This window comes from Harpia harpyja, chromosome 14 (assembly GCF_026419915.1).
Source record: "Harpia harpyja isolate bHarHar1 chromosome 14, bHarHar1 primary haplotype, whole genome shotgun sequence".
Lineage (NCBI taxonomy): Eukaryota > Metazoa > Chordata > Aves > Accipitriformes > Accipitridae > Harpia > Harpia harpyja.
The window spans coordinates 34,233,956-34,248,562 of record NC_068953.1 but is presented as its reverse complement, the minus strand read 5'-3'; the positions used below and the strand labels follow the sequence as shown (position 1 = coordinate 34,248,562).

The 14,607-nt window shown below is 37.0% G+C and overlaps 1 protein-coding gene across 2 annotated transcripts in view; it reads left to right on the top strand.

Moving 5' to 3' along the window:
• Window positions 1-14,607, top strand: part of RORA (RAR related orphan receptor A) — a 382,970-nt gene that overhangs the window by 257,211 nt on the left and 111,152 nt on the right. For both annotated transcript variants that reach the window (XM_052807358.1, XM_052807356.1), the window contains exon 2: window positions 13,267-13,296. In XM_052807358.1, the coding sequence (XP_052663318.1) occupies window positions 13,267-13,296 (30 nt within the window). The remainder of the gene's footprint in view (window positions 1-13,266; window positions 13,297-14,607) is intronic.

Here is a 14,607-nt window from a genome sequence, read left to right as displayed (position 1 = left end):
GAAAAATAAATCGTGTGAGACAAGACAACTGGCCCCTGTCTTTAGTAAAAAATGCATAATGTTATGGACTTTTTATTTGAGATCTGTTTCAATTTATTAATTAGGATTTCTTTAAACAAAAATTACCTAATGGGGATTGAACTTTTTTTTTTTCTGTACATGAGCATTTTAAATGAGGAAAGAGTGGGCTGCCCTTTTTGATAGACATTGGGGAAGGTCACAGTTTTCCTTTATCACTTATAACTGGCACTGAAAGCGCAAAGTGAGTGAAACTTAGCAATTTTTATAACTTCTATTGTGCTGTCTTATTAAATAACTGTTAAAAAGGAGCAACAAGTGCAGTATTCACAAGCTAGCTAAGAGGGAATTAGAAATTTGTCAAACTCCTGTCAAGAAATGTAGTTCACATCAGGAGCAACCAGTTTATTAATTTTGCTGGAGTCGACAGACTTTTCTCCAGAGTGTTCTCCCCTTTCCTGAAATAAGTTTAGTGATTTAAACTCAACTCTCCAGGGGTCTCGGCACTGAAGGAGTCTGAAGTGTTGAAGTGCTGCTTGTGCTATATTCAAGTCTCAAATTTTGCATGAACTTCTAGCACAAATCATTCCCTCTCCCTATTTTCCCCTCATTCATCGAAGCTGATGAAGACGACATAATAGAATCTTATTTCTTTTCCTCAGGAGAGCAAAGCAATGAAAAGTTGAGATTTAACCTCAGTATATTTTGAAATTAAACAAAAAAGGAAAAAGCTACCGTGATAGGAGACTGCTTGAAAAAAGTGTAATTTTTGCAACAGTCAGTCTCAGAAGAATACCGAAAGGCAAATGTACAAGCATATTGCAGCTAAAGTATTCAGTTGGGATAGATGAAGTAATGTGTAAGGAATCAATTTTTCTGGATCAAAAATATTACCTTATAAATACTTTGCAGAACAACTGAGCAAAGAAAATACGCTCCTTATTAAAAATATTGGTGACCTTTCAATTAAATTTAAAATGATCCTCCAGTCATAGTAAGAACCTGATATCCAAAGCTGGCTTCATTTGATGTACGATGGGCCAAACTCATCCAAGGTGTTAAGTAGATTGAAGTCATTGGGGTGAACCAAGGAATTCAGTCAGCCTAATAAGTATCCTTCATGATTTTGAAAGGGCTTGCATGGCAGAGAAATAACTACCTTATGAGACAGCTGTCATTTTAAATCCTGTAGAAATCTACAAAAAACCACTGAATTCTCTGTAGTCGGTATGGTATTATTTATTCAATACTATAGGATGATTTGAAAAACCTTTAAGAAACATTTGTTTTCTCTCTATTCATGATGAGATCTTAGCACATACAGATATAATAATGTGACCTTAGAACATTATTACATGAAACTACTTTTAGAATGGAGGCCCAAATTTCATTTCTAAAATACGTGGGTTACAGTGTGAGATGCAGCATTAAAATTCTGGTCCTCAGACATGTTATACTGCTTATCTTGTGATATCTCAGTCATCTTGATGAAGTCATGAACTGATTGTGAAAGATGCAGTGAGAAAATCCTTGCTTGGAGAGTTTTTGAATTAAGATTGCTGCTATGAGCCAGGCAACTCATTTTATAAATACATGACTTGTAGTTACATAACTAGTTGGTTTCTGTTTCTTTGTCTGTAAACTGCAGATAGTGTTTGGGTTTTGAGGATGTATAAGCACTACCTTGATGATGCGAAGTACTGCAAAAAAGCCAACCCAGTAACACCAAGGAGAAAACACAAAAAATAGTACCCATGGTAGAGTTGCCTGCTTTTTGGTGTGGAATAAATCTGAGCATTTGGGGCTTTGCCTGAATGCAATTATATTTTTTTGACAAAATTCCTCACACCTTTGTAAACATTGCAACTCTACCTACAGTCAGTCATGGAAGTTACTCGATAAAGTGCGATTGCACAGGTTGATTGTAAGTTAGTGTCCTGGTTTCAGCTGGGATAGAGTTAACTGTCTTCCTAGTAGCTGGTACAGTGCTATGTTTTGAGTTCAGTATGCGAAGAATGTTGATAACACTGATGTCTTCAGTTGTTGCTCAGTAGTGTTTAGACTAATGTCAAGGATTTTTCAGCTTCTCATGCCCAGCCAGCGAGAAGGCTGGAGGGGCACAAGAAGTTGGCACAGGACACAGCCAGGGCACCTGACCCAAAGTGGCCAACGGTGTATTCCATACCATGTGACGTCCCATCTAGTATAGGAACGGGGAAGTGGGGGGCAGGAAATCGCCGCTCGGGGGACTGGCTGGGTGTCGGTCGGCGGGTGGTGACCAATTGCACTGCGCATCATTTGTACATTCCAATCCTTTCATTATTACTGTTGTCATTTTATTAGTGTTATCATTATCATTATTAGTTTCTTCTTTTCTGTTCTATTAAACCGTTCTTATCTCAACCCACAGGTTTTGCTTCTTTTCCCGATTTTCTCCCCCATCCCACTGGGTGGGGGGAAGTGAGTGAGCGGCTGCGTGTTGTTTAGTTGCTGGCTGGGGTTAAACCACGACAGTTAGAGAAGGAAATGACCAAAAAAAAATAGTGCTTGTAGCTTGCAAGCATATCACCTTGTATGATATTCCTGCTTGTTCTCAAAAGTTAACCTGGACTTTGTTGTGGCTATATTTGGATCGGAGTTCTCCCAGAGCGACTTGTTTGTCAGAGCAAACGGGGTTGATAAATCACTTGATAGTGTCCTTCCCCCACGCCGTTTCTTCCAGCTCAGCAGTGAAGCCATATCTGGTTCTATCAGGGAGGATTGTGCTAGTCGAAATGCTATCTTTGAGATAGCATACACAGCAAGTTCCAATTACTTTGTAACTTTCCTATATGCTTTTTCATCCCAATTTTACAACCTGACCAGCTCTTTCCACTGCCATCAGAGTTGTACATTTGAATAGTCCGTGGATGCATCTTTTTTTTTATTAAAAGTGACCATTGTCATAGAGTTGACCAAGCAGTATTTGTAGTGGGACAGTAGGAACTGCTTAAAGGCATTGGAATGTGGTACAGGCAAAACTTAGTAGCAAGGTGCTCTTCTCATTAGCATTGGCATCTTTGCGATACTAATAATAATCTTTGTCTATTCATTGTCATCACTTTATCCAGCAGTTAAAACTCTACGAAGCTGAAATTTTGTTTTGATATGGATTAAGAGCATACTTAATGCTCTAATACTGGGTGTCCGTGAGGACTTCCGTTTGCCAGAAATTGCCTGCAATATACAATCACCACTGGCTTTAAGGGACAAAAACAAGTAGCATTTTTATTTAGCCATGCAAAAGAATTACTCTGCTTTGAATACATGAATAAATTGCAGGTGGTTATCTCTTTTACTGATGAGCAGGTGTTAGAAAGGTGTTAGAAGAATTTATATATACTTTTTTTAATTAGGTAAATTTTGCTTATTTGAAAGAATTCATCTGTGAACACTCTTCATGGTTATTCCTGAGAACCAGGCAGTTAAGACTGACATTTGAATTGGTAATGAGTTTTTGAAATTTTGAAATGACAGCAGTCTTGATGATCTCTCTCTCTCAAGAAGTGAGCATATTTGACTAAGACCAAAAGGAGGGAGAATACTTGCATGTAACTAACCAGCAGGGCATGTTGCAGCATACCTATTAACCAAGTATTTTGGATGCCAGCTTTGATTTAAGCTCTTGTAAAAAAGAGGATAGATGCATAGATGTAGATTTGAAGTTCCTGAAGTCCAAAACAGTTCTGTCCTTTTAATTTATTTTTAATTTTTTTTTTTATTTTGAAGAAAGAGGTACATACATGCAATCATTTTAAACCATGTATTCCTGTGAAAATATACTTCAGAACATGATGCTCTGTCATTTGTTTCCTTTCACCTGAAGAACCCTTGGGGTCTGGTGTCAGACTGACACACAGAGCCTACCTGATGCTGACAAGTCACTCCCATCTCGAGTGATATAATATTAAATGAGTTTTAGCGCAAATAGTTACACTAAGTGGAAAGAAATCTGGATGATGGAAAGAATTGACATTGCAACTGCTGATACTTCTACAAAAGAAATGCTACATAATTGTATGAGACAGAACTGGATAAAGGTACTTCCAGGGTGTGTACAGACATCTGTGAGTGATGATTTTATTAGTTTTAATTAGCCTAGAACATAAGCTACAGAAAGGGCAGCTGGGTGAGAAGGGTGTAGCTAAAGCAGGAGACTGTTTTCCAGAATGTACTTGCATTCTGTAAAATTTAGAGTATCTTATGTGGCATATTAATGCTATTTCAAATAGATTCTGCCATACCAAACAGTGTATGGTACAATATGCTATGAACGGCTTAATGCTCAACAAGACTGGGTTCTGTGACTGGTAAGTATTTGTTGTATTACTGAATCCTGGAGGCTTACATCTTAAATGGATTAATTTTGTAGATGCAAACACTATATGTAAAAGCAGGTAGCCCATTGCAGCACCAACATTCCCTGAACATGGTTTCAGTAAACTGAGTGCATCAGTAACTCATGAATTAAGGAAATGTATTTCTTTTTTGGGGGGTTGGTTTGTTGTGTTTTGTGAATGTATATGACTTTTAGACTTTTATGGTCATATTCTACTTATGGACAGCTCACGAACAGGGTTGTTTTTTTTCTGGTCGTAGAAATACTGAGGGGATTTCCTTGGTTGCTGTAGCATCACTGAGAACCTAGAAGATAAATAGATATATTCTTAAATACAACAGACTTTATTGAAAGATATTAAAGGGTAAAATAAGAAGAAAAATAACCTACAATTATATCTTAAAATGTGTTCTAAATAGAAACCCATTATTTTCCCTTCTCTGACATAAGAATATCCATCAGATCATTTTAAATCATAATCCAAAGTATTTAACTTTGCAATATTCTTAAATAATGAATTCCTGTTGCACAAAATGTAAGTAATAAGGACTACAGCTACACATTTGATAGTTGTTTGGGTTTGTTTCATTTTGTTTTGGTTTACATATGTGAAAGAGCTTTGGCAGCCTCCGTGAAAATGTTCACATTGTAGTTTTAGCTACCTGAAGGCACAGAATTGGGTCATTGAGGGTTCTTTTATCTCCCATCTTGAAGGACTGCCTCTAGGTGAGAATTGGTGTAATCAGGACCGCTGCAGCCTTGTGGTTGCCATCTCAGCCAATATCTCAGCTCCTGGGCCTCTCTGAGAATTTCAGTTTTGCTTTAAGGACAGTTAGATTTCCATGCACCTGGAGAAATGACTGGAAACAGTTGGCCTGAGTTAACGTGCAGGAAGATAGCTCCTACCCTTAATTTTTATTTGTAGTTTGATAATTTTTTCGATTTTATGAAAATACCATGAACCCTTTGAGGCCTGGCTCATGCTTTTAAATGTGAAGTTGTCAGCAGTGTTGAAAAAGGCAGTCTGAAAGGCTTGTATAAGAATGGGGAGTGCAATGTTTAAGTAAAGCGTTGCTTTGAAATTACTTCAAAAGTATTCTTGGGTTGAGGTGCCTGATACGGTAGGTCTGGGAGACCAGCCAAGTAAAATGTAATTTTATGCTTCAAAATGGAGGACAAAAGCCATACTACTACCTGTACAATAGTATAGACTATGGGGTGTCCAGCAGACGTACACGCGTGGGCATGCACATGCCAAACTTGGTGCTTTTACAAATGGTGCTGTTTGACTCTTCCTAATATCAACAAGCAGGGAGTTTGCAAAAATGGTGCTACTCGTTTAATGGTTCACATCTGCTGGGATATTTTCTTTGTCCAAGTTCACACTGAGTGGAAAGAAAGTAGAGCTGTAGTCAATGAATCAAATGGTAGGGAAGGCCAGCTGTGAGGATTGATTCCCCCCAGGAAACCACACACATTGCAGAGCTTCTTGCCCATATCTCTAGTGCAAGTTAAACGAATTGTTCCCATTAGTGTGCTGATAGGAGAGGGCCTTTAGCTGAAGAAGACTCTTTTCTTTGAATGTCACGGGGAGGAAAAAGTATAGTGCTTACAGTGGTGGTGTCTGCCATACTCATGGTAATGTTCTCCTGTCACTGTTAAAACTATGTAAAATGGTGACTTACAGTAAGGCTCACAGTTTAAGTAAATATACGATACTAAAAGAGTCTGTGATGGTTTTTAGAAATGGTGGTTTTCCTTACACTTTGTAGTCTATTTCAAGAACTGTAGGGGTTTACTTGGATTTATGCAACTTTGTATGTGCGGCTGGATACTGTCAATGTAACTGTGTTGCTCTGCAAGACTATTTTGAAATCCTGATGTGGTGATTTGCTGGGTCGATTGTGTAACTGAGTCATTAAAACAAAGCTAATTCATGGTTTTTCTATAAAGAGTCCTGCTGGAAATACATTCTTACATACAGTTCTGAACTATCTTTGACTTGTAGTGTGTGAAATACAGTACAAATGTGGGGCAGATATTTAGCCTGATCTCTGGCCGTATGTTCTGTGGTGACATTTGTCACATAAGAACATAATGGCTATTTAATGAAGATTCTTCATTTCATTTCTCCTAATCTAAGACATTGTTTGTTTATTTGTGAGGACAAAAGAAACGTTAAAGCTCAGAGGGACCTTCAGTGAGGTTGTACAAGAATGAAGAAGTGGTTAAAGAGCATCATCTTCACAATTAAGAGTTTTGTTTGTAATTTTCCCAGATTTGTTCAGTATTTAATCTCACATCAGAGAAAAAAATGACAGCACTCTGTGCCATCAGTCACATATGATGCCAGCACCTAGTAACTATTTGTGTGTGTGAGATCCACACATAAAAAGGTGACTCTTCAGTCCACCATCAAATATTAATCTAAGGTTTCCATACAGCTAGGAACAGATTGTTTGCAAGAAGATTTGAAACAAGGAGTTGCATGTGGTCAATTGTCCAGAATGATATTGGGGGGGGTATGGTTTGTTCAATATTAATCACAAATGAGAAGTTAGTATTTTAATTTTGAGCTAACTGTAAGTGCATCTGTAACAAGAGTATCATTATCTCAGCCTTAAGCACAGACACTTGGATCTTGAATTTGTTTCTTAAATTCTTGTTTCTTTTGGAGCCGTTTTGGCATCAGAGGTTTGAAATCAGTTTGGGGTCTGTTAAGAGTTTTTGATTTGGGAAAAATCTAGAAAGGACAGGAAATTCTTTTAACTGAGAATTGTACAGATGACAACTCACAATAGTGGTGTTTTCTCTCTTGTGAATACTCTGTAACTTTGAAAGAATTACAGTTTTCACATGTGCTACTATCATTTTAAGGGGTATTGGGCAGGGCAGGCTGTCCGCTACTGAAAAATGAAGTCATAAAATGCCTAGATGATGCAGCAAGTCACTCTCAGAATCAGGAAGCCAGTCTGATTTGCAAGGGCTAAAATGGTCAGCTATCTCAGTAAAATAACGTCAAAACATTTTTTAAAAATCCTTGCTTTTAATCTGTTTGTCTCAAATATCCTGCATCTGTATTTGAGTAGAAAGTAAAATAGTTGTGTTGTGAAATATTTTCTGTAGCTAATTCTGATATAACCATATGATTATAGGAATAAGTCTAAAGCAACACCTCAAAAATAAAACTCTGAATAATGCTCTGGTAAAATTTAGGTATAAGAAACAGCTGTGAATCTTAGGAGAGCAAGGTTGGTTTTATTCAGTACTGTCGTATTTAGGTCAATCTTGATTCCTGGGACTTTGGTATATGCCTATGGACTTAAGAACAAAAGAATGATCTAGATCTGCTGAAAACCCCTTGTTTCACATGGTGAGCTCTTTCCTTTTCAGTAAAAGCTGTGAACAAGTCTGGGCAAAACTGGAATATTTATTGAAAAATTACAGTCATCATATTTCAAGTTATTTAGGAAAAAAAGCTTTTTTTTTCCTTTTTTGCCCCTTTTTTTCATAATTAAGTGAAGTTTCCTTGTTCTTACACGCCTAGTGGATGTTGTCGTTGATCCTTGCTACCCTAGCACATAAGTTATTTCTCTTTTGAGTGAACTATAAGCATTGGTGTCCATTAACAATTTTTGAAACGAAATACTAAAATTACTTCGAGCACTTTCAGTAATGTGTGTTGATCATTATTAGCAGCTCTTCTGTCCAAGACAAAGACACTGTTTTGCAAAATCATTTTGTTTGATTAAATTCACTTAAGTTCTATTTACAGTACTTGTATGTTATTTTTACCTCGGTCACCATAAACAATGGCCTACAAAGACCACAAAATTCATCCAAGCCAGAGAACCTTACAGACTTTAATATAAACCATTATTAAAGTTTCTAAAAGAATGAACTCCTTTCTGAATACACCTAAATCTATTATTCTGCTTTGGTAGGTTCTCTACAAGTGCCTGAGTGTTACATATAATCTTCCACCTTAATTGCTAGCTTTGTGTAGTGACAGAGTAAAAAAAGAAGTGGAGCAACAGGATGAAACACAGTGGGGTCCAAGCTTGTAATACATTTTCTTTCTGATTTTACACAATACATCAGGCAGGAGGCTCAGAGTTTAGAATTTTAACTTTTTTCCGCAAGACTTCCAATCCATCATAAAATGACTAGGTTCCAAAACATGCTAGAGCCATAATGCTGGCTTGAGTGGAGGGTAAAAGAAAGTAAAAAAAAGTATATACATATATTGATACACACAGCCACATGAGCAAAGCATCATGTACATATACCATCTACATAGATATACTGTCATCAGACCAATGCTAATCACCTGATTTTGGCACAAAAAGCAGAAAACACAACAGTGCTTAACAGAAGTCCTGGAGACTAGTTATGACCTTTGCCAGTGATGCATGTGTTTATCCGTACAAACTTCTGAGGAAGAGTTTTCTTGGAGGTTTAAGAAAATTGCACTCAAGAATATCCTGCTTTGATATTTTGCAGAGTAATATATTCTGCCAGACCGGGGACTTTTTACTTATCTTTCTGTACATCAAAGTATGTTTTCCCCTTGAAATATGGGAATTTGACAACTGTACAACAGCAGCAGGGATCTGGGTTCACAGAGTAAGCAGTGTTTCATTATGCTTCTTTATTTGGATGGGCAACTGTGAGAAATAGCTTATGATGTATAAAATATCTGAGTCTCTTTTTGTACTTGAAGATATTGTTATCTCTATTTGAAGTTGGCTAGTGAAGGTCAGTCAGGCTAACTGCTTGCAAAAGAATATCCTGTCTCTGTTGGTAGATACTCTTTTCAAAGTTCATTGCATCCAGAAAGCTATTTTTGTAAATACCACCCATCATGGCAAATTACATATTGTTAGTGGGAGGGGGAAAGGGAATTGTGTATGAATTTTTTTCACTTAAAAAAAAAAAAAAAAGTCGATTGTTGTTGCCAAGAGCATTGCATAGCAACAATGAAAAGTCTAAGAAGTTAATTTGTTTAAGATTTGGTGTTGATCAGGAATGTCAAATTGCACTGCTGAAGTGATAAATTCTGTGATAACTGTAATACTGAAACTTTCACTCACTGATAACCATGGCAGTGATATGTTGTGGTATTTTCATGACATTTCCTTTGCTGTACTTTGAAGTCTAGTTGGTTAAGTCAGGAAGTCTTTCCGTATTAGCAACACTGAAGTTAGGGTGGTTTCTTCCTCTCTCTCTCTTTTTTTTTTTTTGTTTTGTTTTGTTTGTTAAATAAGAATGGAAAGCTGGCTGTTTAGGGTAGTGCTAATAGTGACAAGTGGTCACATATTACTCCACTCTATCACATTTTGAAATGAAGCCCATTAAAAAATTGGATTTTACATTAAGTAACATTTTGAAAGGAATCAGTAGGTTCTTTGTGCTCCACTTGTTAAAAATAAATAATTTTTTGTTTTTTAGTGGTGTATTAGGTTTAGGTTTTATTATATAGTGTCTACTCGAATCTATGTAAACTGATGGTCCAGTCCCAGAAATAATTACAAACAAGAGCAATCCCAGTTAATCATGCCTAATCTTGTGAAGAAAATTACTGATGTATGTTGGACTTGCAGAATTAGTTTCTCAAGAGATCCTGTTGATTTCAAAAGAACGTGTCTGCGTAAGACTTCTAGGATATGGCTCATAGGAAAGGCATTCAAACATATATGCAAGTGGAAGTTAGCACTGGCCCAAAGAAAGCGAAAGATCTTGTAACTCCCCTTTTTTACATTAAGCAGTTTTCAGACTGATTTTTTTTTTGTCATGATACACTCATTTCTAGGAGATTATTATACTTCTTGACTGTTCTGAATAGCAGAGTCATTGGCTTCCTGCATTAAAACTAAAACTGATCGCAATGATGTAGGAATGTGTTGCATACTTAATATTTGTATTTAAAGCACTAGTTATAATGTATCTAGCCTAAGTAGCTGTTTGGGTATGCTGGTATATTTTTTGCTCAGTTTTTCTAGTCACTTACAGTTACTGGTATGAAAGGGAAGGCTTCTTAAAAATTCACAACTCCTTTTAACATAAGAAAAAATTCCTGATTAATTTAAATATAATCCTGTTGAACTCACTGGCAACATTTATCCTTGTTCCACCAGCTTGCAGTTAGTCACTGTAAAACCACAGTTCAAAGCAAAATACTTTGGTTTCACTGCAACCACCAGTGTAATTATGAAGAAGATGCAAAAAAAGCCTACCTCTAAGCTGTTGTTTTAAAAGGTTATCGAAAAATATCTGCATGAAACAGCTAAAAGGCCTTACCAGGTGGTAATCGGTAATTATTATGGAAACATCTGATTGGAAAAACCCACCACTCATCTCATATAAAAAAAATCAGGTAGAAAAATATAAGCACTAATATTTCCATCACTGTTTCATGTATCAGGGGAAAGTAGGCCCTCAGTCAGCGAATACAGCTAAGTCTGTTTTGTGCTGTGGCAAATCCCATTGTGAAGAGGCTGTGAGTAATCAGAAGTGACAGCATAAGCACTTTCTGTTCAAAGTGATTTTACAGAAAGCATTATTTTCTGAGAAAAGTACACATATGGCTCCCATAATGCTGAAAGAGCACCGATGTATCCATTTATTAGCACTAGTGTTGGGAGAGGAAGTTTTGCAAATGGTGTTCAGATTTAAGACCTTTTTCTCTCCATTTTGCATTCCATAAAACATCCTTAAAATTGTAGGAGCTGGCCAGATAGGCAAGGGTGGGGCGAGTACTTCTGCCAAGGGGATGTTAGGACAGTTTGTGATGATGAAGACTCTGTCAGGAGCTGTACGTGCTGTTTAGTGGTCACTCGAGCAGTCAAACAGCAGCAAAAACGCTCTTCCTTGGTGGAAGAACAATTGTTCTAATGACAGATGTAATTTCAAATTTGAAGGGTAAGGCAGACCTTTAGAAAAACCTAGAGAGAGGGGGTTTTGCACTCATACCAAAGAGTGCACAAGATTATTATTTGTGCATTTTGACATAGATACTTTAGATCTCTCTGCTTCTTCTCGCTCTGCCCCTCTTCTTGCCCTAAGCTATCGTTCCTATAATAACACTCACTTCCTTGACACACGCAGCTGTCCTGTCCTGTCCACCTACTCTGAGTCAGCCAGTAATGATTGGACTGGAATGAAAATCCAAGAAAACTGGCTCTTACAAATACAAATTTAAAAGATGAATTTGCCCCCTGTAGTAGCCACTTATTTAACTAAAAGGTTTTATTTTTGTTATGCTTGTTTTCCTTTTGTTCTTATTGCTCATCCTGGCTCTACAGTTTGAGGCTACAACCCTAATTCCTGGCATGAGGAATGTGCAGATTTGGCTGAGACCTTTCACTTTAAGTCAGTACACATACCTAATCAAGTTCTAGAATTCTGTTTTTTGTTAATTGCTTACCAGTGTTTCACATTTACAAAACTACTCAAAGGAAGTGCTCGGAACTTCTCTTCCCAAAGCCTGGAGCCCCTCAGCTTTTCTTTTCAGGGAAAAGAAAGTTTCCAGTGCTCACACTGGTAGAACTTGGTGGTTCAAAACCAAAAGGCCAATAGCGACACAAGTGCAATTAAAAAAAAAAAATCCTGATGATGTTTATGTCAAACTTGATAGCTACATGTTTGGGGTTGGCATTGTGGATTTATGTATCTACCAAAAACATGAATAGTTTGAAAACTGTTGGCTTTGGAAGTTAACTCTAAATTTGCAAATAAGGTATCTATATTTTTCTGAATTATTATAACCTACTGCTTCTCTGAGATGTTCTGCAACAAAGCAGCCTGAAATAAAAGCCTATTTTTTTCAACAGTACTTTGTTTTTGGAAGAGGTCATTAAAAGAATAAGAGGGTAGCTAAGGAGATTCAGGTCTCTCTGTCTTTCATGAATAGTAAGCCAAACAATTTCAATTCCAAAATTTCATTACAGGCCTTAGTCACAAATGAAATGTTTCAAATACTTGTACTGCTTCCAGTAACCTCTTTCTCTTCTCATAAAATTCCCCCCAAGGAGAGTGGAGCTTAAATACTGAGGGGTCTGAGTACAGCACCAGTTAGCTACTAAAGTGGAGACAATATTGTTTGTATTCAAGCATGAATTCCAATGACATTTAACAGAGTTAATTTTATCTTTATTTGGTATTATGAATTTCACCTCGTTCTGTTCACTCTGTTGCTTTCTTTAAATACCTCTCAAATTTCACTGGCACTGGACCATCGTTGATGATTGCTGCCACATGCCTGTCTAGCATAAAAACATCTTTATTACTTCAGAAAGTACATATTTAACAGCTTGGAGATATTTGCATCTGGCTTAGAATTATGGCAAGTAATAATCATATTGAGAGCACTGTTTATTTGGTTTTAATGAGCATAAGCTACAGCTTGCAGTCAAGGAACTACTTGAACTTAGTGACATAGCAAATGAATTGTTGTACTGCTCGAATCTGTTCTGTCTGGGTAGTTTGATGTGCACTAGTTAATATGACTGTGGAAAAATTTTTAACCATGAAAAATAAAAGTGGGCTTCCATAGCATTATTAGTATCTTCTGTTTGCGTCAGCTTCAGTTTTAAAACAGCAGCATGTAGATACGCATTCCAACAACAAAACTTAAGCAATACACGTTGAAACATTTATTGATGAGGTGCAAGGAGAGAATATACCATTAAAGTCTGCATGCAAAGAAGGGGGATCTTCCCACCTCTAACGTACAAATCATTGCAATTTTCATTCCTCTTTTATAGTGGCCGCTGTGTGTCTGAAATAAAATAGTTTAATGATGAAATACGTGTCAAAAGAATTTACTCAGTGGTCGCTTTACTAACTTTGGTATCATTTCTTCCCTACAGGTATTTCTGTAACGAAGAAGACTCATACATGTAAGTAAGATCTTTTGATTTGGCCTTCTCTTACAAATGGAATTCATGTTAGGCTGTGCTGTGGCGCTCAGACTGTTTGATGTCGGTCTGGTCTGAGACGGCTCTGTTTTAAAAATTCTGGTGGGTTTTCTGCTTTAGAGCAGTTCCAGTCCTCACCTGAACTGTTGTCTAAATGAATATACAATGCATGTGTGTGTATATGTGTGTGCGTTCGCATATCTGTTAAATCAGAGGTCAGAAGAAAGTAAGTTGTGAAGAAAGGCAGAATTCCTTATTCTAGTATGTATACCTTACAGCTAGCTGATAAGTAATGTATCCAGAAAATACAGGTGAGGAGAGTGGTTATATTTTTGTACGTCTGTTACATATGCAGTATATATCCAATAAAAATAAATTATTTAATTGAAAGTCTTCTGTCCCTTCCTATGTGTTAATCTGTAAGATAAATCATTCTGTCCTTGTGCTTAAGGAGCTCTTGATGAAAATGAGGAGGTTATTGTTTTGCTCTCAACCATATAAACAAACAGTCCTCATAAATGGCAACCTTGGAAATGGATGTGGATGCGTGCATTTACCTATGTATACATTTATTCCAAATCTTCTTCAAAGACATCATTATTGGGGATCAACTCTCATCTACTCTGCAGTGAGTTAAAAGCACAATTCCAAGAAAATGTTACGATTTCTAGCTGAAGGAGATATGTTGAGATTCTTCAAGTACCGTGGAGGTTTGGAAATCTGGTAGTGTAGGAATTATACTTGCCCAGGATCTGAAACAGGGAGTAGGCTAAAGCTGAGGCTATTAGTCTCATGAAGGCCTTCTAACAAAACAGGTGGTAGGCTGCACAAAATTTACAAAGATACATGCATTTTAACAGGGTTATGCATTTGAAGTATGTTCACCACAGCTTCTAGGATTAAAGTGGTGTCATAAAGTGCCTTAGATTAATTTCGTTCTTATTTCATTCCTGGTTTTAAAATATTAATGTAATGAAATATCTGACTTGAGATTATGAATTCTCACCATATAGAGTTACAAAATACAGTTGCTTGATTTAAGAATTTCAAATGAGAAGCTGATTTGTACGAGTTTTGAAGCAAATGTTAAATGTCACAAACTTTTAGAGCATGATGGTCCTCCTCTGCTTAGGTGGCCTTGCTGCTTAATGCATTCTTAGGGTCAGATCCTCTTCGGCTGAATGCATATATGGTTTCCATTGAATTAATGGGAGCTACAGCTAGGTGTCTGAGGGCAGAATTTGACCCTTACATTTTTGGTGAATATTTGAGCTCATGCTGATTGAGATTGAC